This window comes from Cyprinus carpio, chromosome B5, assembly GCF_018340385.1.
Source record: "Cyprinus carpio isolate SPL01 chromosome B5, ASM1834038v1, whole genome shotgun sequence".
NCBI classification, from domain to species: Eukaryota; Metazoa; Chordata; class Actinopteri; order Cypriniformes; family Cyprinidae; genus Cyprinus; species Cyprinus carpio.
In genome coordinates, this window is record NC_056601.1 from 8,804,497 (window position 1) to 8,827,429 (window position 22,933).

General features: G+C 36.9%; 1 protein-coding gene across 1 annotated transcript in view; it reads left to right on the top strand.

Moving 5' to 3' along the window:
* Positions 1–22,933, top strand: part of camkk1a (calcium/calmodulin-dependent protein kinase kinase 1, alpha a) — a 40,667-nt gene that overhangs the window by 12,597 nt on the left and 5,137 nt on the right. Inside the window, exons 6-17 of the mRNA XM_042724156.1 lie at positions 4,227–4,278; positions 4,436–4,569; positions 6,228–6,264; positions 7,631–7,652; positions 9,013–9,101; positions 11,381–11,580; positions 12,795–12,848; positions 13,069–13,142; positions 16,053–16,140; positions 18,274–18,402; positions 18,814–18,917; positions 22,507–22,554. Of these exons, the coding sequence (XP_042580090.1) occupies positions 4,227–4,278; positions 4,436–4,569; positions 6,228–6,264; positions 7,631–7,652; positions 9,013–9,101; positions 11,381–11,580; positions 12,795–12,848; positions 13,069–13,142; positions 16,053–16,140; positions 18,274–18,402; positions 18,814–18,917; positions 22,507–22,554 (1,031 nt within the window). The remainder of the gene's footprint in view (positions 1–4,226; positions 4,279–4,435; positions 4,570–6,227; positions 6,265–7,630; positions 7,653–9,012; positions 9,102–11,380; positions 11,581–12,794; positions 12,849–13,068; positions 13,143–16,052; positions 16,141–18,273; positions 18,403–18,813; positions 18,918–22,506; positions 22,555–22,933) is intronic.

Sequence of the window (22,933 nt, forward strand, 5' to 3'; positions counted from 1 at the left end):
GGAAGGCTGGGTTCGATATTGAGACCTAATGGATTCTCGTATGTAAATAGTCCACGGTATAGCCTTAGAGCCCGTGTTTTAATCTCCTCAAATTTCTCCATATACACCTAAACGGATGCTATATGTGTATTTGCTTCCGAAAACTACTTTGGGAAGGATGGGGCTTCCGCAGCGTCCCTGTTCCGAGCGGAACAGGTACATTTTCCCAGTGTTATCCAATTTCACCCAGTGAGGTAGTGCTTTGACAATGGTGAGTGTAACTACTTGTTCCGAGCCCTGGCCCACGCCTAATAGGGGCCACTGGAAGGGGCAGCACCCATAGCATTTGGTAGGGATCCCAAGTCGTCGGTCACTGTCGTGACATCAACAGTGACCGACTGAAAGGGAACGTTTCGGTTACGTATGGTAACCCTCGTTCCCTGAAGGAGGGAACGGAGACGTCACGTCCCATCGCCACGGTTGCTGTACCACCCCTGAGCCGCCGGGTTTCCGGCTCGGTCCTCAGCGAAAACCTGGTATGGAATGGAAATGTTACCTTATTATACTGACGCTGTGATCAGCGGCAGCTGGATGCAATAATTGCATGCCAATGTGCATTGGCTTGTTTAGTTTACACTCAAAGTAGATTGGTCTATCAAAGCGATATCCCAATTCGTCGGTCACCGACGTGACGTCTCCATTCCCTCCTTCAGGGAACGAGGGTTACCATACGTTTTTATGAGCTCATATTAAAGGAATAGTTCACCCAAAAATTAAAATTTGCTGAAAATGTATTCACCCTTAGGCACTCCTAGATGAGTTTGATTCTTCATCAGAACAGATTTGGAGAAATTTAGCCAGAAATCACTTTCTCCCCAATGGATCCTCTACAGTGAATGGGTGCCATCAGAATAAGAGTCCAAACTTTCCCCATGACTTCAGTCCATCAATCAATGTCTTGTAAAGTGAAAAGTGTGTTTGTAAGAAACAAGTCCATAATTAAAGCATTTAACTTTAAACAGTTGCTTCTGGCAAAAATACAAATCCATAATCCATAATTAAAAAAAGAAAAAGTAAAAAAAACGTCTTGATGGATTTGTTGCTTACAAGCTCACAGCTCTTCACTTCACAAAATTAATTAATGGACAGGGGTCCTTTGATTACTTGTAAATTATTGTGACGTTTTTATCATCTGTTTGTCTCATTTTGACGGCACCCGTTTACTGCAGATGATCCACTGGTGAGCAAGTGATTTAATGCTAAATTTCTTCAAATCTGTTCCGATAAAGAAACAAACTTATCTACATCTTGGATGGAATAAAACTTTTCAGCAAATTTTTATATTTTTGGGTGAACACATCCATTAATGATTAGACTATATGGAATGCATGTAAAGTATGTAAATATGCTCAAAAGGTTTAGATGTGAAATAAGGAAGACACGGTGTTAACGTCTTAGTGTTGTTGGTGCTAGACAGGTTGCCAGATGGACAGACGCTTGTGCACACCTCTGTCTTTAGAGTGTACAAGTAGTGCTAAAGAAAATCACATCTATTGAGAGCCTATTCACTGGATGAAAACACTTTGTTAATGAGAGAGGTCAGATGAGATTGGTCAGACTCCTTCATGCTGAGAAAAAGGGCCACAAACACTCAAACTAGCACTTCTCCCAACAGGAGAAAGGCACAGCTGAAATCATAACCTTGAAGGGAATGGGCTTTCAACAGCAGAAGGCTGTTGCCGGATCCTCTTCTGATGACTCTATATATGAGCTATAAACTGGATGGCTCAACAGTGGAAATTCTTGTTTTTTCTGAAACATACTAGGATCAAAATTCAACATGACATCATGTATTAGTGTATAAAGGGCATCTTATTTGGTATTAAGTATACCTAATAATGTTATTTTTCTCCCTTGTTTGTAGTTCATCTTTTTGCCGGCCACATGATCACATTTGAATATTTTTCTCTCCTCCTCATAATCATCTGTCATAATAGACAATGTGTCTGAAAGAAAAATATAGCTCCCAGTTCCTAGCTGCATTCATTAATTCATGCTGTGTGGATATATAACAGCAAGGATGAATAGAGGACAGAGATCAAATCCCTTCATAAAGGCAGAGTAGAGTGAGGCTGCCCCCGACTCTGGCCTTTACACTCCACTAGCATCACAAAGCAGGGTTTTACCGTTCTAACAATTACTCTTTTTCTTTACAGGTAGAATTAATCCTGTTTAATATCTATATCTTGTTCTTAATTTTTCTTGCATTTTTCTCCCCTTTGTGACATCTGTCTGTTTTCTGCCCTTTTTTCCCTCTTTTTCCATCGTGGTTGAAACATATCATCAGAAACCATTCAGTTTTATATTTTTCTTGTCGTACAAATATATAGGTTTATAGTTATAGTTATTTAATGGAATGTTGGAAGTGTTGCATTATTGTTTTGATTATTTTTTTACAGTATGTAATCCCGTTTAACATTTTCCAACTGCTAATCTTAACACATTGTAAAGTTGATTGGGGTCAGCAAGATTTTTTAAAAGAAATTATTAATTTAAAGTATGTTTTAAATGGATTAGTGTTATAATGTAACTTATTATACAATGTATTACAGTTTTTGACATTGATAATAATAAGAAATGTTTTTTGCGCTCCACATCATCATATTAGCATGATTTCTGAATGATCATGTGACACTGAAGGCTGAAGTAATGGCTGCTGAAAATTCAGCTTTGTCATCACTGGAATAAATTACATTTGAAATCATATGAAAATAGAAAACAGTTATTTTTAATTGTAATAATATTTCACAATATTACTGTATTTACTGTATGTTCGATTAAATAAGTGCAACCTTGGTGAACACTTAAAAAATAAATAAAGAAAAAAGAAAACAAAGGAGAAAAGCTATCTATATTGTTATTTAATATTGCAAAAGAGAGGCATTTCCCTTGTTGACCCCCACTGTATTTTTTATAGTTTACAATAAATATAGATCCTCCTACAGCAAACTGTATTTATGTATTGCTTACTTGCTGATTCATCTCATTGTTTCCCAGTCGTTTGCATTCTGATGCTTCAGTTCTTTCCATCCCTGCTGCATTCTAAATAGCAATTTTCTTTCATCGTGCTCACCTCTGACATGTTCATAAAACATTCATGGTTTCCTCTTCACTTTTTGACGAACTGAGTTATTTAAACTCGTCAGCACAATAGACGTAACCTCATCCAGCTGTCCTTGAGAGTGATGAGAAAAGCACTATTTCTTATTGCTAACTATGATGGATTCACGTCTAAAGTTTTGTGCTTTCATTTTTATTAAGTTGAAGGGCCAATTTTATTGGACCTGTGTGTGTTTGAAACATTTATAATTCTGAGATATTGGATTTTATGGCATGAAAAATGAAGGGAAAAGACCACAGGGTTTCAACCTGCGCTTCAGCTAAACTTTGAATCCTCTCCATGACAGTATGTGAAATTGTATCATGAAAAACTCCAGGATGAATTATGAATTTGTCCAGATCTCACTCATTATGAAACTGCAGGTGTTAGAAACTAGCAGCCTGTTGTATTGCCATTCTCTGACTGTAATGAGCAGAGTGGCAGAGATTCAGAGAGAGCACTTCCCACGTTACATAAGTCTCCAAATTTTCTGTTTGCGCACTATGTACATCTCTGTGCCTTTTATCCCAGCAGAAAAGACACAGGTGCACAATTCTTCTGTAATAGACATCTTCCATTGTAAAAAGATACAGATGACTCAATATGTGTTTTCCATGAAAGTATAGATTTTAAAAGCCCAGTTCTGTGTGCCAAAAGCAATTGTTTTGATTAACATTTGAATTGCTTACAAAGACATCTGATCCAAGCATCAGCAGTTGAATTTGCACAACCCATTTGTTTCTTTTCTTTAAAAAAAAATCAAAAGTTGATTTGCAAATCACAAGCATTTTGGGTCTGCTTGCTTATAGTCTGTCACTCACTGTTTGTGACCAAATTTCCGCATTCACTTTAGCAATCACCTACGTGATTGTCCCATTAAGGCCAGAAGCAAACGAGAGGGCTGCAGTTGATTGAACTCTGTGAAAGCTTTGTTTGATTAGTATGTGGATGGGAAAGTCATTTGATTGTGTCACCTTCTTTATAGATGGAAATATGTGTGTTTGAGAACACTTACCGTAGTTCAGACCTAAGTCTGGGCAAGGTTGTCTGTTTTGCTCTTTTCATCTGTGTCTTACTTGTTTTGCAGGCAATGAAAGTGGTATCTAAGAAGAAGCTGATGAAACAGTATGGTTTTCCGCGTATGTATGGCATTTAAATTACATTCTAATTTGAAACCAGATGTATGCAGATGTTATGCACAGCAGATGTTGTCATGTGAGGCAGTCCTCTAAACCAGCTGAAGAATTCAGTATTTAAATTAAGCAGCAAACTTAGTTGCATTCTTTCTCTTTGCAGGCCGCCCTCCTCCCCGAGGTCCTAAAGCAGCCCAGGGGGAGCAGCCCAAGGTGCTTGGTCCTCTGGAGAGAGTTTACCAGGAGATAGCCATCCTGAAAAAACTGGACCACCTCAACATAGTTAAATTGGTTGAGGTAAGGACTCTGGCCATATTCCTTCATTCATGTAATCCACGGTTAATAAACGTCTGCTATTTAATAAAAGTAATTAATTAATAATTTAATAGAAAAAAAATAATAATCTGTTCTTCTCTTCTAAATGTTGTTCCTAAAAATACAGTTCTTCCTTATGAACAAACTTCTTATTAATTATTAAACTGTTTTTTTTCCCTTTGAATGTCCTTCCTTTTTTACTTTCTTCCTTTCATGTAAACTTTCATTCAAAATTACTTTCTTTTCTTGATTCTTTCTGAATTAATAAACGTACTTTCTTCTGAATGTTTATTTCCGTCTGAAGAAACCTTTCAAACATCCTTCCTTCCATCCTTTACAGCAAACAAATGAAGAATCCTTTTCAATTTTAAGATTTCCTTTCTTCCCTCGTACTGAATAAATTTTCTTCTCAATGAAATAATGAACAAACAAACTTGCCTTCTAAATAACCTTCAAAACGAACACCCAATTGAACAAACTAACTTCTTTTCTTCAGAACTTGCTTCTTTCTAAATGTATTGTTATTTGATTGATGAACAACCACTTGAAAGAAATTTTGTTTACACCATATTTTCTGCTTTATTTTTTTGTCTGGGTCTCAGGAAAAGCCAGGTGTAAAAAAATAAATAAATTAGTAATAAAATAATGAAAACACAGAGAGATGAAATTTGGAAGGAAGTGAACTCAATTACCCTAACAGCTCAATAACCGAGCTATACTGTATTTCAGACTAGTCATGTATCATTATGTAATTTGTGCCAAAGAGGGGACAAAATAATAGCAACACCAAAAATCAGCTAGGAGTAAATCTGTTGAAGAGAGACACCCTTTATGCTCCTGAAAATGGGATGTAGAGAGGAGTGCGATCGATCACAAGATAAAGAAAAGGAAGCCAGAATGGAGGGATGCTGAAGGAGAAAAGCGCCTTTCCTTCTCTCCCCCTGTGGTTCCGTCTGAGTGCTCTTCAATCACAGCAGCACCCACGTACATCAGCAAAATTAGAAAAGAGGGCTGAGAGAGTGCATGTGAGATAGAAATTGAATCCGAGCATGAAAAATGTTTAAAGGAAACTTAGAAAGTGAGGGAAAGGAACCACCTACACTCCAATCACCTGGGCTCTCCTACTGTCAGTCCAAGTATAGTCTTAAGTTAGGAGTGTGTGGCCATTAAGAGCAATACAGAAATGGTGCTCTGCTGGCAGTGAAGGATGAAGCACCTGATGCTTATCAAATCTCAGCGGCGCTGTGCAAGTAGCTTGGCTATTTTGTTTTGTTTGTTTTTTAAATTAAGTGTTGCTTTTCCATCTAGCTTGTCCAGAAACAAGCAACTTTTTCCAACAAGCAGTGGTGCAGAGTGACATAAGCTTCAGCATTTAATTTTTTTTCCATCATATTTACACACACAGCTTTCTAGCTGAGCAAGCTAAGGAAATAATCAATCATGGTCTTTTAAAATATTGTCTTTCAGAAAATGAAATGAAATGAAGAAAATGCATAAAAATAATTAAAAACCAATAAACTAAAGTCAGATTTGCTCTGGACCTGTTTGGGTGTTACAGATTTTCCTAGACACAGAAACCTGGACATAGTGTCATACAGTGCCTGTAGTAGGTGGTGTTTTTAATAAAGTTTCTATTTCAGGTGCTGGATGATCCAGCGGAGGACAGCCTTCACATGGGTATGTTATTTTTTTAATATAAATTCAGTTGTAAAATGGTAAAATGTGTAATAGACTCAGCAAATGATGGTGTTTTTACAGTAGCTGAAACACCCATTAGTCCCGTAGAGTTGTACAATTGTAATTACACCACAATTCAAAGACAAGTTTATATATATATATATATATATATATATATATATATACACACACACACACACTATATATCTGTCCATTCATGTATGTATGAATGTAAAAATTCAAGAATTCATTAAAACTGATCAAAAGTGACAGTACAATCTTTTGTTATAAAAGATTTCTATTTGAAATAAAAAATGTTTTTTATTATTATTATTATTAATCAAAGAATCCAGAGAAAAAAGTCTATCACCGTTTTCACAAAAATATTGAGCAGCACAACTGTTTTCAGCATTTTAGTACCAAATCAGCATATTACATTGATTTCTGATTTCATGATCATGTGACACTGAAGACTGGAGTAATGATGCTGAAAATTCAACATTGTCATCATAGGAATAAATTACATTTTAAAATATATTAAAATACAAAACATATATTTTAAATTGTAATATTAATTTGGAAAAAAATCTAAGTTTTTTTTTTTTACTGTATAGTAGTATAAGAGGTTTTTAAAAAGTTTTTTAAAAATCTTTTGGTATAATATTAGTATTATAATAGTCAACATTAACCCTGTATCACATCCCTTTTACACATCATCCATGCTTAACCCTTTCTTGTAAAGATGTGCTCATTGGTTGCAATATTCAACTGTTTCCTCCATTGCTATTCGTCTCATCACATCACTGCTCATTTGCATAAAATGAAACCCTTTTGACTTTTGTCAGACCAGTGTAACTCATATCATCTCAGATCACCAACTCTCATTGAAAATGAATGACCTCTGTGCACTTTGCCACTGCAAAACTTTTGTCTGTATAAAGTTTACCATTACAAACTTTACTTTTTAAAGAAAATCAGACAGTGGTATTTTTAAAACAGATCAAACTGTGCAGCCTGTCTTCATAATGGGCTGAAGTGAGAATCTGTAGAATAAGCGTGTCATACATGTATTCACATACATGACAAATTTAGTTGGCTGCTCTGACTCATACTGTAGGAATGAATATAAGGTGTTTGTGCTGATGGACTGCTACAAAATCCTAAATGACTTCACACCACTGTGCAATGGTGCGAATAAAAGCACACATCATGCTTATGTGTGAAAAAGAGCTGGGTCATTTGAGGATATGTCATACTATATGAACATTACATTTCATAAAAGGCTCTGAGTAATGGATTTGTCAATAACAGAATGTCTTTTCACTCTGGTTTTTCTTTAATGACTCTCTTTCTGATCTTTCCACAGTGTTTGAGCTGATGCAGAAGGGGTGAGTATTCTGTGTGTCCACTTAGACCTCTTTTGTGCATAATTGATGCTTTCGCCACGCTTTCTTCCATCCTCTATCGTTTCATTAATCACTTCTTCCCATCTTCATCGACTGTCTTGTCTTGCATATCTGTCATCACTTAGATCTGACTCAGTTTCCAGTTTTTCTTCCCTTGTTCCAAAGGGATTAATTAAGTACTTATGTTCTCAGTTTCTCACTCAGTCTCTTATTCACTTCTTTTTCTAAATCAGTTGTTTTGTTTTTTGTTACTGAATAGACTCGCTGCATTTAAAATAATTGCATTGTTAATCTTTTCAGTAGTCCTTGTAGTTTTTATTTATTCTGTCGCTTTCTCTGCGTTTCTAAATTCATAAAAAGCTAATTTAAACAGCAGCAGTCTTCCAGTTTATTACAAGAACTTTTTTTTTTTTTTTTTTTTTTTTTTTTTTGTGACATTTTACTTCGGGTGAATATGAGTTTTTGCCAAGTGGCCCGGGTTTGTTTTGGAGAGAAATGCTGTTTGTGGGCTTCTGCCTTGAAAAGAGCAGATTAGAACTTACTTTGCATAATTACAGAATGGTCTATTTTCACTAGACCTGGCTGAATATGTTTGGCCTTTCTGCTCAATCGTGATTCACTGCCTGTGGGTAATGAATGAAATGGCCTTTGAGGACCCTGTTTTGTGCTAAGTGGTTTTTGTGATTGTTTTTTATGTAAATCTCACAGTCACATTTCATTTTGAAGGATTTTATCCACTTTGTGCGCAGTCCTGTAGTTTCCCAGCATCCTTTGTTCTCTTGCACAACTTTCCCAGTGCTGCGTTATTTACGTATGTCTTGCAAACATTTGGAATTCTGTTGATTTAAATAGGTCACTAAAGGCTGGAATACACTACATGACTTTTAGCGCTGAATCATAGTTTAGAGAAGGTTTTTTAGAAGATTTTAGAATATTTATTATTTTGATTTGTCATGCATCTCTTAGCAACAAAGACGGAATAGTGTGTGGTCTTTAGTCATTCTGTAACTATTTATTTTTAGGATTTAGGATCCTTTTACAGGATTTTTCCAATTACAGGATATTTTTAATTACATAAATAGGTACATGTATTTGAAGTATACTTATCCTGGCATAAATGTATTTCAAATGCTTTTTAGTGTATTTATTTTTCACTAGGGTGGTTTCATGTTAAAGCCGCATCAAGAGGATCTTTTCAGACAGTGTATTGTGATCTGTCCACCTATCATTTCATTCAATATTTCTCTTCCTGAATCATTGTTGTTTGTTACTGTCTCGGTTACTGTCTTTTATTAGTATTTTATCAGTTAACTTACAATAACGTGTCTCTGTTGGTCACCAGCCCTGTGATGGAGGTCCCCAGCGACAGTCCGTTCAGTGAGGAACAGGCCCGCCACTACTTCAGAGACATTGTTCTTGGCATCGAGTACTGTGAGTCATTTCCTTTATTTTAAAAACCATTTAGGATTTTCCGGGTCGACCTCACTGGGTTCCATTTTTAGTTTTTAGGAGACCATCTTGACATGGATTTTATAACAGAGCATCTGAAGTTAAATAATTCCCAGAAGAGAAGAGTGAAGCTTACTCCTGCTGATGAGCGCCTGACATTAATCATTACTTATGTAAAAATAAAGACCCAAGAGAGTTCTGTCTCAAGGAAAAGCTCTGTGTTTGTTGTTCTAACGCATCATGGCATCCTGTTAGGCTAATGAAGTGAGCGAATGTGGCAATGCGCTCATGTATTTGTGTGTGGGGGAGATCATCGTTTCTTGATGAAAACAAGACTGTGCTATTTCTTAAGGCCGTTCTGATCTTCTCTCATCTGTCAAAAGAAGAAATTTGATTTTATGTTGAAACATTACAATCGTTACAAACTGGCGATTAAAGGAATATTCTGTTAAGCTCAGTCAATAACATTTGTTGCATAAGGTTACCATAAAAATTAAAGTGATAGTTCACCCAAAAATGAACGTTCTGTTATAATTTATTCACCCTCTTGTCTTTCTTGATCCGTATGACTTTCTTTCTTAAGTGGAACACAAAAGAAGATATTCTTAAGATTGTTGGTAACCAAACATTTTTGGTCCCCAAGGTCTTCCATTGTGTAGGCAAAAAACACCCAAAATATGTCCTATTGTGTTCTGCAGAAGAATCAAAAAAAGATGTGGTTGAGTAAATGAATGAATGTTTATTTTTAGGTCAACTATTCCTTTAATTTTCACTTTTAGGTGCAGTATTTACAAAGGAACAAAATGTATGTATGTTAACATGGTTTTAGTGTGGAGCTAAATCAAATAACTTGAAAAATGTAAAGTTCTATAGAATTGTACAAGTAATTTTATTTTTTATTTAAACAGCTTTACAACTCAATACAAATTTTCAAATTACTTTTAAATCCTTTAAAACTGGCTCAATTCACTTCCGTTGTAAGTGTCATGATGACCTTAATTTTTGCTCTTTTAAAAAAGACAAGTCTAAATAACTTTATGGTGATCGACATAAATGTCGACAGCTGAAGTTGTATTGAGCCTTTAAACAAGATAATCGCTCAAACAAAGAATGAGCTAGGCTGAGTTGATTGCCAAGTGTCTGTTCTGCTCATCAAGTGGAAACTCAGCTTTCATCAGTTCATTTGAATCTTACTAACCAGGCAACACTCGCTGTGGCAACCGTCTGGATGGCAACAGGCCATTTGCATGATTCGCAACAGATCAGTCTATTAACAATGAACTCCTTTGTGTGTGTTGGTAATTTGTGGACTGTAATCAGAGTATGTGACCATATTCCGTTCATTTCATTAGCACTACGCTAGTTACCTCAGGGAGCCATGTCAGTAGAATTAATTAATGGTAATCTAAAAGAAGTGTGTGTGTGTGTGTGTGGTGGTGGTGGTGGTGGTGGGGGGGGGTTATGCTACACACACTGCTTGAGAGACATCTTGCATGAACTGTGGTGTACTCCATGTGTCACATTCACCTTGCTTGCTGACTTTGATGAAATAATTATATTCAATAACCTGCTAATACTTTGGACACATGTCTTTGTTCGTTAATGGATTTTCTTTTTTCATTACCATCTGAAGACGTCTGAGATGTGGCTCTTGCCACATATAACCAGTAATGGCAGATGACGGAAAGATGATAAGTGGCGGACAGGTTATCTTTGATTGACCACTTGAGACAGGAAGGCATCTATTAACCAATCAAATTAATCTTCTGTGTGCACGGCCCAGGGGGACCTGTCTGTGGTTCCTTAGTTAAGCCGAGAGCTCCTGCTGTCAGACACACTTGATTTTGTACCTCCTCTTCACTGGCCGTGCTCAACTTAGTAACGTTATTAAACTTTAATATTTTTAAACATCCAAAAAGCAGGTTAAAACTGACATTTTGGTCAAAATTAAGTATGGATTTGTATTTTTGTAAAAAATCATATTTTTTCCATATTTTACTTTTTTTTCAGATTTCCTGCTAGGCTAAGTGATCTCAGTTAGTCACTGATGAAACATACATTATTCTGGCGTTAAAATAAGAAGACTGATCCTCACATAAATATATGTAAAATGTTTTAAATATAATATTTGTTTTGTAAAGTCTGATAAAATTCTGAGATTTAAAGCTAATTGTCAGCAAACTCCACTTTTGAAATGGCTCATTGTTCTCATTCTTTTTGATGTATTTCATTACATCTCTTATTCTCTCTCTTTTGCTCAGTGCACTATCAGAAGATCGTTCACAGAGATATCAAACCATCTAATTTATTGCTTGGAGATGACGGCCATGTCAAGATCGCAGATTTTGGGGTTAGTAACCAGTTTGAGGGAAATGATGCCTTGCTCTCCAGCACTGCTGGTACTCCTGCCTTCATGGCCCCAGAGACGCTGTCGGACAACCGCAAGAGCTTTAGTGGAAAGGTAATGTGTGTCTGGGGTGATTTTGCTAATATGTGTTGTGATAGGCCCATCATTCTGACTGATTAGGGTTTATAAAATGGCTTAAAGGGATAGTTCACCCAAAAATGTGAATGTCATTCAGGAACACAAATTCGAAACACAAATTAAGATATTTTTGATGAAATGTGAGAGCTTTCTGACCCTCCAAAGACAGCAATGCAACTGAAATATTCCTAGGCCCAGAAACCTAGAAATTACATCGTTAAAATAGTCCTTGTGACGTCAGTGGTTAAACCGTAATTTTATGAAGCTACTTTTTGTGTACAAAGAAAACAAAAATAACTTTAATCAACAATTCTTCACTTCCATGTCAATCCATGATGCATGCATGTGATGCTTCTGACACTGGAGCCAACATTCTGAACCCGCATGCGCTGCACCTTGTTTACAAGCAGAGGAATGCACAAAAGTATTCTCATAGCTTCATAAAATTGCGGTTGAACCATTGATGTCACATGGACTATTTTAATGATGTCCTTACTATTTTAACAAAGTCATTACTACGCTACCTTTCTCGACCTGGGAACGTTTCAGTTGCATTGCTGTCTATGGAGGGCCAGAAAGCTCTCAGATTTCATTACAAATATCTTAGTTTGTGTTCTGAAGATGCAAGAAGGTCTTACAGGTTTGAAACGACATGAGGGTTAGTAATTAATTACAGAATTTTCATTTTTGGGTGAACTATCCCTTTAAATAAACACTTTGTTTTTGAATGGGACTGCCGTTCCAAAGTTTGGGGTCGAGAAGGTTTTTAAAAAGTCTTTTATGCCGACTAAGGCTGCATTTATTTGATCAAAATACATTTAAAACTGTTATATCATTCTGATATGTTGATTTGATGCTCATGAAACATTTCTTAATATTAGCAATGTTGAAAACATTTTTTTTTTAGGTTTTTTAGTTTTGATCAAAAGAAGTGCATTTACTTAAAAAAAAAAAAGGTTTTTTTAAATAAGCTTTTTTAAAATCCTTTGCTGTCACTTTTGATCAATTTAATGTGTATTTGCTGTATAAAAATATTACTTTCTTTAAAAAAAAAAATTTATGAACCCCTCACTTTTGAGCAGAACGGAAATTTTGGGTGAACTGTCCCTTTAAGGAATTCTGTTCATCTCAATATCTCAAAAGTGTAGAACTCTCATGCATGACTAAAGCAGAAGTTGTGTTTTTTTCAGGCTCTGGATGTGTGGGCTATGGGAGTGACCCTCTACTGTTTTGTGTATGGGAAGGTGAGTCAGCTCATGTGTTGATATGATCAGAGTGATAGCAGTAATTCTTCATTGTGGGATTATCTCTCAGAATGATCAATGGACGGGGCAGTGTGCTACTGCAGTGACATTTGTGTGATGGATGATTTTGATCACTCATCCGTCTCCCTTCTCTCTCTCTCTCTCTCTCTCTCTCTCTCTCTCTCTCTCTCCAACTATGTTTTTCTTCCTTGTCCTCCAGTGCCCATTTATTGATGAGTACATACTGGCACTTCACAATAAGATCAAGAGTAAGCCAGTGGAGTTCCCTGAGATGTAAGTTGCCCCTTGCTGTTTACGACGCATCTGCTGTCTCTCAGGAACAAATACAGAGAGAGGAAATGTCAGAGATGTTTGAGTGTATGGCAATGTGAGCTAAATACAGTATTGATGCATGATTGTTTAGTATGATATTTGTATATGGTCCTGCAGGTCTGTTTAAATATGTAGATGAAGTCTACTTTCTGTGTGTGGAAGGCCAGAGGCCATCCGGAAGCATGACATCTAGTGTATGTGTTTGGAAAAGAAATCAACTAATGAAATAGCATCTCTCTCTCTAACACACACTCTGTTTCGTAATGTCATGCCGCAGTGTTCTCAGTGACTGAATTAACTGTTCACAGTGTCATCATTTTGAATCCAATTCTGAATATATACATGACCATGGGTTTCCACTAGGGATGCACGATAAATATCGGCACAATATAAATGTGCATCTCGTCAGTAAAGGCGGTTCTGTAATCAGTGGTAAATCTCTACACGTGTGTGCTTTCACGTGGAGCAGCATTGACTACACAGAGCCGTTGGTCACTGACAAGCTGCGTAAAACCACGATCATATATTGCGCATGTTTTGTGCAGCTTGTCAATGCACAACGGCTCTGTGTAGTAAATGCTGCTCTATGTGAAAGCACGCACGTGTAGAGATTTACCACTGATTACAGAACCAGGTTTACTGACGAGATGCGCATTAAATATCGTGCCAAAATTTAACATGCATCCCTAGTTTCCATTGGTATGGTATGACGAGATATTAGACGTACAGAAATTTAAATCTACAGATAATGCTAATACACACTAAATACAAGTAGTCACGCAACATTGATGTTGTTAAAAATGAAAAATTTGAGAACAAAGTATAACAATTATAATAATTTGCACAGTTTGATGTGATCTCAGCTAATTTTGCTAACTTCAATCACCATTGGTAGCGTGATTTATTGTAAAACATTTATTTTTTCAGTTTGTCAGAACAAAACTGGCAGATATGTTACTTGTTCAGATGACATTTTCTGGCAAAACTTCTTATTTTGGACATACTTCCAAGAAATAGTATCTGTAATTCTGAAGTACAGTGAATATCCATACTGGTGTGTTGACTGACAGCCCACACATACTCCTCAAAACAATGAATTAATTTGCACTCAGGAGCCGTGCGGATGCCCAACCCGAAGATAATTCCACAAATAACTGCAATTGCAGGTTTCAAACAGAGATGGCCACTTGCTACAGAAGCTGTGTGACAGTGTTTCTACAAACTCGATTCCAAAAAAGTTTGTCTAAACTTATATTTTATTCACAATAGAATATAGATAACATATCAAATGTTGAAAGTGAGACATTTTGAAATGTCATGCCAAATATTGGCTCATTTTGGATTTCATGAGAGCTACACATTCCAAATTCAAAGTTGGGACAGGCAGCAATAAGAGGCCGGAAAAGTTAAATGTACATATAAGGAACAGCTGGAGGACCAATTTGCAACTTATTAGGTCAATTGGCAACATGACTTGGAATAAAAAGAGCCTCTCAGAGTGGCAGTGTCTCTCAGAAGTCAAGATGGGCAGAGGATCACCAATTCCCCCAATGCTGTGGCGAAAAATAGTGGAGCAATATCAGAAAGGAGTCTCTCAGAAAAAAAATTGCAAAGAGTTTGAAGTTATTATCATCTACAGCACATAATATCATCCAAAGATTCAGAGAATCTGGAACAATCATTGTGCATAAGGGTCAAGGCCGGAAAACTATACTGGATGCCCGTGGTCTTCGGGCCCTTAGACGGCACTGCATCACATACAGGAATGCTACTGTAATGGAAATCACAACATGGGCTCAGGAATACTTCCAGAAAACATTGTCAGTGAACACAATCCACTGTGCCATTCGCCGTTGCCGGCTAAAACTCTATAGGTCAATAAAAGAAGCCATATCTAAACATGATCCAGAAGTGCAGGCATTTTCTCTGGGCCAAGGCTCATTTAAAATGGACTGTGGCAAAGTGGAAATCTGTTCTGTGGTCAGACGAATCAAAATTTAAAGTTCTTTTTGGAAAACTGGAACGCCATGTCATCCTGACTAAAGAGGATAAGGACAACCCAAGTTGTTATCAGCGCTCAGTTCAGAAGCCTGCATCTCTGATGGTATGGGGTTGCATGAGTGTGTGTGGCATGGGCAGCTTACACATCTGGAAAGGCACCATCAATGCTGAAAGGTATATCCAAGTTCTAGAACAACATAAGACGTCGTCTCTTACAGGGAAGACCATACATTTCCCAACATGACAATGGCAGAAAACATACTGCATCAATTACAACATCATGGCTGCGCAGAAGAAGGATCCGAGTATTGAAATGGCCAGCCTGCAGTCCAGATCTTTCACCCATAGAAAACATTTGGACATAAAGAGAAAGAAGCGACAAAGAAGACCTAAGACAGCTGAGCAACTAGAAGCCTGTATTAGACAAGAATGGGACAACATTCCTATTCCTAAACTTGAGCAACTTGTCTCCTCAGTCCCCAGACGTTTGCAGACTGTTATAAAAATAAGAGGGGATGCCACACAGTGGTAAACATGGCCTTGTCCAAACTTTTTTGAGATGCGTTGATGCCATGAAATTTAAAATCAACTTATTTTTCCCTAAAAATTATACATTTTCTCAGTTTAAACATTTGATGTCATCTATGTTGTATTCTGAATAAAATATTGAAATTTGAAACTTCCACATCATTGCATTCTGTTTTTATTCACAATTTGTACAGTGTCCCAACTTTTTTGGAATCGGGTTTGTATGTCTGCAGTTTGTCACCTCTTTTAAAAGCATGCTGTCATTGCTTAGTTGTGCAGTCAGATGTTTTTGTTTTGTTTTACTACTTCAGCTATTTGCTCTGTGTTTCTGTGATATCTCAGGCCAGCTATCAGTGAGGGGCTGAAGAACCTGGTCTCACGAATGCTGGACAAAAACCCAGACACCAGGATCCCTATTCCTGAGATCAAAGTAAGTCTACATAAGACACAAAAGGAGCACTTTAGAAATTGAGAGATGCAAGTAATCCCTTTCACCATCTTCACAGATCTGTATTACAAAATACTGAGTTTCAAAGATTTACTTAGGAGTTCTTCTATTTAAATAAAAATGCATGTCCACATTTGACTTTTTTTGATTTGGATGGTATTATTAATTAATATTTTTCCTTAAGAAATCACCTAAATTTTCCTTTATGCGTACCAGAGAGATTGAATGCAACATCACTTAAAATTGGAATTATAGTCAGTATCTCAAAAAGAAATGTCCAAAAAATATTCCCAAAAGTGTCTCATTAGTCTGTGCTCTCAAAGCAGCAGTTTCTATCAAAGACCATTCCTGAGCCACATCTAGGGATAGTGTTAAAATATGACACAGTACCTCTGATAGCTTTTGCACCATCTAGCAGACTTGGTGTTTGGACAGGAACACATCAGCTAATCCCTATGGACAGAGATTTTGGTTCAGTTCTGGAAACTTCCATCTGCTGTCTCAGTGTGACAGAGAGTGTGAATAATTAGCACACACACACTCGGCCATCAGAGACTCCTGCCTGCATGTCATTACCCAGAAAATGTTCCATTAAAGCAGTGATCCCCAGAGCACACATTAATCAGAGCTGCACGGCCTACATTCACTCAAAAGCTCTACTCTCATATACTTCAGACTAACTTTGTTTTTAGGACAAATATTTTATTTCTTTAATGATTTTTTTGGTTGGGTGGATAGATGGAATGGATATAGGGAACAATCTACAGATATTTGAATGCATGGATAAATAAAATGAGTGATGGATGAGCAGATGAATGGAATGTAAGGATAAAAGGTTAGATGGATGGACCAATGAATGGACAGATGATGGCTTGATGGATGGATGGAAGAAAAGATGTGTGGACAGATCTACAGACCAATGGATAGATGAATGGAAGGCTAGATGATGGCTGGATGGATGAAACAATATGTGGATGGATGAATGGATGTATGGACTGATCTATGGACAGATGGATGGATGGATGATCAATGAATGTAAGTGTGGATGAATGGTTTGATGGATTTATGGTGGAATGAATGAATGAATAAAAGGATGAGAAAGAAGGTTAGATGAATGGACCAATGAATGGAAAAATGAATGGTCAGATGGATGGATGGATGGAACAAAAGATGTGTGGACAGATCTACAGACAGATGGATAGACAGACCAATAGATAGATGATGGATGTATGGACTGATGTATGGACAAATGGATGCTGGATGAATGACTGAAAGTGTGGATTAGTGGTTTGATGGATTTATGGAGGAATTAATGAAAGAAAGTTAGATTAATGGAAAAATGGATGGATGGATGGATGGATGGATGGATGGATGGATGGATGGATGGATGGATGGATGGATGGATGGATGGATGGATGGATGGATGGATGGATGGATGGAAGAAAAGATGTGTGGATCGATCTACAGACAGATAAATAAAAAAATATAATTGGACAAATGTATAGATGAATGGAAGGATAGATTATGGCTGAATGGATGAAACAATAGATGGATGAATGGATGTATGGACTCATCTATGGACATATGGATGGATGGATGTATGGATGGATGAATGGAAGCATGGATGAATGGTTTAATGGATTTATGGAGGAATTAATGAAAGGATGGATAGAATGTTAGATGAATGGAATAATGAATGGAAAAATGGATGGTCAGATGGCTGGATGGACAGATGAAAGGATAGATGATGACTGGATGACTAAAACAATAGATGGATGGATGAAAGAAAAGATGTAAAAACTGATCCTCAGACAGATAAATAAATGGGTGGATGGACTTATAATGTAGATGGTTGGATGAATAGATGATGGCTGGACATGAAACAATAGATGGATGGACGAATGGATTAATCGATGGAAGAAAAAATGTGTGGATTGATCTATGGATGGATGGATGGATGGATGGATGGAAGAATTAAAGGAGTAGTAGATGAAACGATGTATAGAAGGACAATTGATGGCTAGGCGAATGGATGTTTGAACAGAAGACAACATAAATGGATGGATTGAATGATAGGTTAGTATGTGTTAAATATGTATTTGTGTCTATCTTCAGGTGGACCCCTGGGTGACTCAGGATGGCACTGACCCTTTGCCTTTAGAAGAGGAGCACTGTACTGTAGTGGAAGTCACTGAAGAAGAGGTGCAGAACTCAGTGAAGTTTGTCCCCAGTCTGTCTGCTGTGGTAAGTGCAACAGAGCAAGCACAAGGGTGTCTGTGTATTAAATACATGAGCTACTGAACAGTAGTTACATGAACATAAACACACAGAGGACACACGCCTTGCCCAGATGTTTTTAAGACTTTGTACTGCTGTCAACGAGTGGATGAATAAGAAGGTTAAGACACACTTGACCTCAACCAAACAACTGAAACCTAACCACATCAAACTGACCCTGCTTCTGAACTGTCAGTGTTTCCTCGATTAATTTCATGGATTTAGTCCTTCTCACCATCACATTTCAGTAAATAGTATTTTTAGCACACTGCTGTTTTTCCATTAATGTTTTGTATTTGTATGTGTTATATTTCCACATGCCCTGGTCTGTATTCTTTGATATGTACAGTAATTGATATCTTGTTGTTGATACTGTAGATTTTGGTCAAAGCCATGTTAAGGAAGCGTTCCTTTGGGAATCCATTTGAGTGTCCCAGCAGGAGAGAAGAGAGATCCATGTCTGCACCCGGCAGTCTGCTCATGTAAGTGTTCCAAACTGACAAACTATAGTAACCGATGACCAGCAAGAAACCATATTTCTATACCTTGACAAATCCAAATGACTTTCCTTTTCCTCACAAGCCCTTTGTAAGAGGCTGAAATCTTTTCAGCATTGCATCTTTTTCATTCTTTGCTTTTTTTGCTCTCACATTCAAGGTCGCAGCATGATATTTCAGACGTCATGTCTATCTATTTGAACAGGAAGGTTTGCTAATAGTCACCCAATACTTCTCCTGCTGCCAACATACGTTTCCATAGTAGCATGATTCAGTCGTTTTTTTCCTTTTGCACTAGCATTGAAAGCTCCAGGACTTGATGTTTTCACAATTTCCCTGTCTAGAACTTTCTCCTCCGCACTACACTGGAGACGGCTGACTCCCTTATCAATCATTTAGATTTCAGATTCAATCTTTTATATGTCTTTCAGATATTTTCTAGATGAGATGAGACTTGAGGAAAATGAGCTTTGCCATTATATTTTCCTCCTTTTTTCCCTAATATATATATATATATATATATATATATATATATATATATATATATATATATATATATATATATATATATATATTAGTGCTGTCAATCGATTAGAAAAAATTAACTTAATCACAATTTTTTCTGAAATTAATCGCTATTAATCCCACCTAACATTAAAGTTTTTAAATGTACTTTTATATTGCAAAAAAATCACATTCAATCTTCAAATTAATGTAGAAACAACATAAAGACAGTATATTTTTTAATATTTGTTTAATGGCATCTTTTTTTATGACTGAAGGCGAGTATCACTGATACCAATACTACTGATGTCTCTAGAAAATTTTTCTTTTTTCCTAGTATTTAACCATTGACTAAAGCCATTCAGCATTACAGTATAATGGAGAGCTGTCAATTTTAATATGTATAATTTAAAAATTAACAACTTCTAATTGAAGTGAAACTAAAACAATCTTCACATAAACCCATTATATTAAATGTTATATTTACCTGTGCCCTTCAGCAAGTAGGGAATATACAGAAATTGGATAAAATTATCAAACACTAAATTCTACATTAAATACAGATAAATCCTTAAAGCTATTGATTTCCTCTTTTTTTTTCTTTTGTTCTTTAAATAAACAGACATCACAGCAGCTGGGCTATTAGGTTTTTTGGCTGCTATTACTTTAAGAGCTGCCGCTGCTGAACATGATGCGGATCTGACACTCATGTTCATAGTTTCATTCGTGCTTTCATATGAAATGATACAGGATACAGTGTGCTACGAGCACAGTATAATGACTGACAGGACAGGAAAATTTGTTTTTACTGACATATGGCCTGACAACATCTCATCTGACTGCTGTTCTTGTCAAGAAAAAAAGACAGAAGCAGCAGTTGTGAGTGTGGTGGGCAACTCTAGCCCTGCCCCTGCGTTATAAATTATATATATTATTTTGTGTGTATACTATGAATGAATTATAAATGTGTTTGTGTTTATAATTAATTAAATTTATAATTAATTAAATATTCATGTTTCATTCAAAGGTTAAAAAAAAGTCACAACAGTAATTCAGTTTCTTTGAATTGTGCTGGATGTTTGCAGCGTCCCTCCTGTGACAGTTATTCTCAGAGGCTTTTTGCTGTTAATGTATCTGTCCACTAGACTGACAGTTAAGTGTCTCCATGAAGTCATTTCTGTCCCCACTCTGCTGCTTTTCCCACATTAGAGGGGGTTTGTTCAAGGACAGCAGAATGTTCTCTCACTCTTCCTCTCTGTGTGCTGTCTGTGTGATGCCTGTCAGAATCAGCAGAGGGTTGCTCTCTGTCTTCTGAATGCCCTGGATCAATACAAACAGTCTGTTTATCTCTGTATGCATCCCATATAGACCAAAGGCAGCCTTGTGTATATTTTAATGCAGGGCTGAACTCTCTCTCCGATGGGTTATGGTGTTTTTTCAGATGTGCCGTATGCAGTTATTATTCGTACAATCTAAACTGACAGGTCATTTGATTTGATCTGTAAACAAATCGACATGCTTGTTTGGTGTGGCCTCTCTGTTGACAAAGGTGAAATCTCTTGGGGAACAAGATGGATCAATACAGTGACTCAGCAGATCACCTCCTTTTCCAGAGGCAGTTGGTTGTATTTTCATTTATCTCTATAATTTTTTATAAGCTATTTTTCAGTAGGTGTTCCCTCTGAGTTAGTGTTTTTGATTGAATGGATAAAAAGCAGCAGCGCCCCCAGTTGGTAGAATGTCATCATCAGAATTTTTAAAATCCCTCTGTCCCTTTAAATCTCCAACTGTCAGGGGTGTTCATTTGCATGTCATCCATAATTCAGTGTCAGGTTGAATACACTACCTCCTGCACGTTAATAACCCTTTTCATCTAAACACACACTGTACATAGCCAACACACACTCTCCCTCCCTTTCTGAGGCATTCATACACTCTCAGATGACAGCAAAGATTGAGATTCTTGTGAATCTCATGAAGATTGTATTAATTAGGATTACATTTTCTACATCTTTTTCATGACTTTTTTATGAACTATCTATCTATCTATCTATCTATCTATCTATCTATCTATCTATCTATCTATCTATCTATCTATCTATCTAATACGTACATATTTATGTATATCTGTGTGTATTTATGTGTATATATATATATATATGTATATACATTTCATCAAAAAAATCACCAGTACACAATTTAAATATCTTTAATTTATCATTTATTGACTGTAACATCAAAATAATTATTATTGTATCAGCCACAGTTTATATCACATTTTGTCAGCCTATTAACTTTTTTTTTTGTGCTGGATAGCACCGGCTGCCACTGTACAGCTGTATATTAAACATGAAATATATTTTTAATACGATTTTTAGTTTGTTGCATCGTACCACATTTTGCTTTCTGTGTAAAAGTTGTCATTTCAGGCCTGGTTTGGACACGGTATAACGCTATACACATGACTGAATCATCCCTGCCGCAAAGCTCTGGAAAAGAAATGGCCGTATCATTACACATTTGTTGGCTGTGATGAAAATATGGCAGCGCATTATTACATTTCACGACTTTTTCTGGCCTCCAGCACCTTCCATTTTTTAGCCACAGAGCGCAGGTTGACTGTGGGTAACCTATTCATATGCTCATGAAGCCCAGACTGGAGTTAGTTGATAATATTTCCTGTTGATGTTTGTCAAATACGAGGGTTAAATGCTGTCTCCGGACAAATATGCTTGGCATTTGATGAGTTTTCCTAAGCGTCTGGGCACATCCATCTCTCTTCGGTTGTTGATGCTAATGCTGTCGGTCTCTGAACCGAAGTATGTGCAAATCAACTATCTCTGACTGCAGTTTTATACGATTATCTGAGGAGTACCATTTTTATAAACTGATTTTTATTGCAGAACATGATTTAAATGCAGTCTAATGTTACCTATTAATGTAACTGGCATTTTGACCAGCAATAACTCACAGGAGCCTCTATAATGACCTGGTTCCTGCCGCTTTACTTCAAATGAAAACGCTGACACTGTCCTCCCTTTCCTCCACTCTCTGTCTCTCTCTGCTGCAGGGACTCTTGGCCGTTCCGGCCCTCTTTTAAACTCCAGCCCTCATTAAGGTAACTCATTGTGACAGGTGGTCATTGTCATTTGTCACTCAAGCCCTATGCCAGATTCCCTGCCCTTCTCCATGCATTCCCACGGGTCAGTAAAAGTATGACTCATTTCAGCCTCCATCCTGTCCTTGTGTGGCATTTCTCTCGCTTCATGACAGTAAAAGTATTTGGTGATAGAAGAGTCTAACCCTGTGAAACACCTCATGTCATGGTCCTTCATTCAATCCCACTATGTACAGTATGTTCTGAGACCTCTGTTTGCAGTTGCGTCGTTTGCAGCGAACCTTCCCATGTTCATGTGTTTCCTCTAAGATTGTTCGTCAGTCTGCTCACAGAACGTTTCTAGTTTTCAGTTTAATACTGGATAGTTTCAAGTCACCAC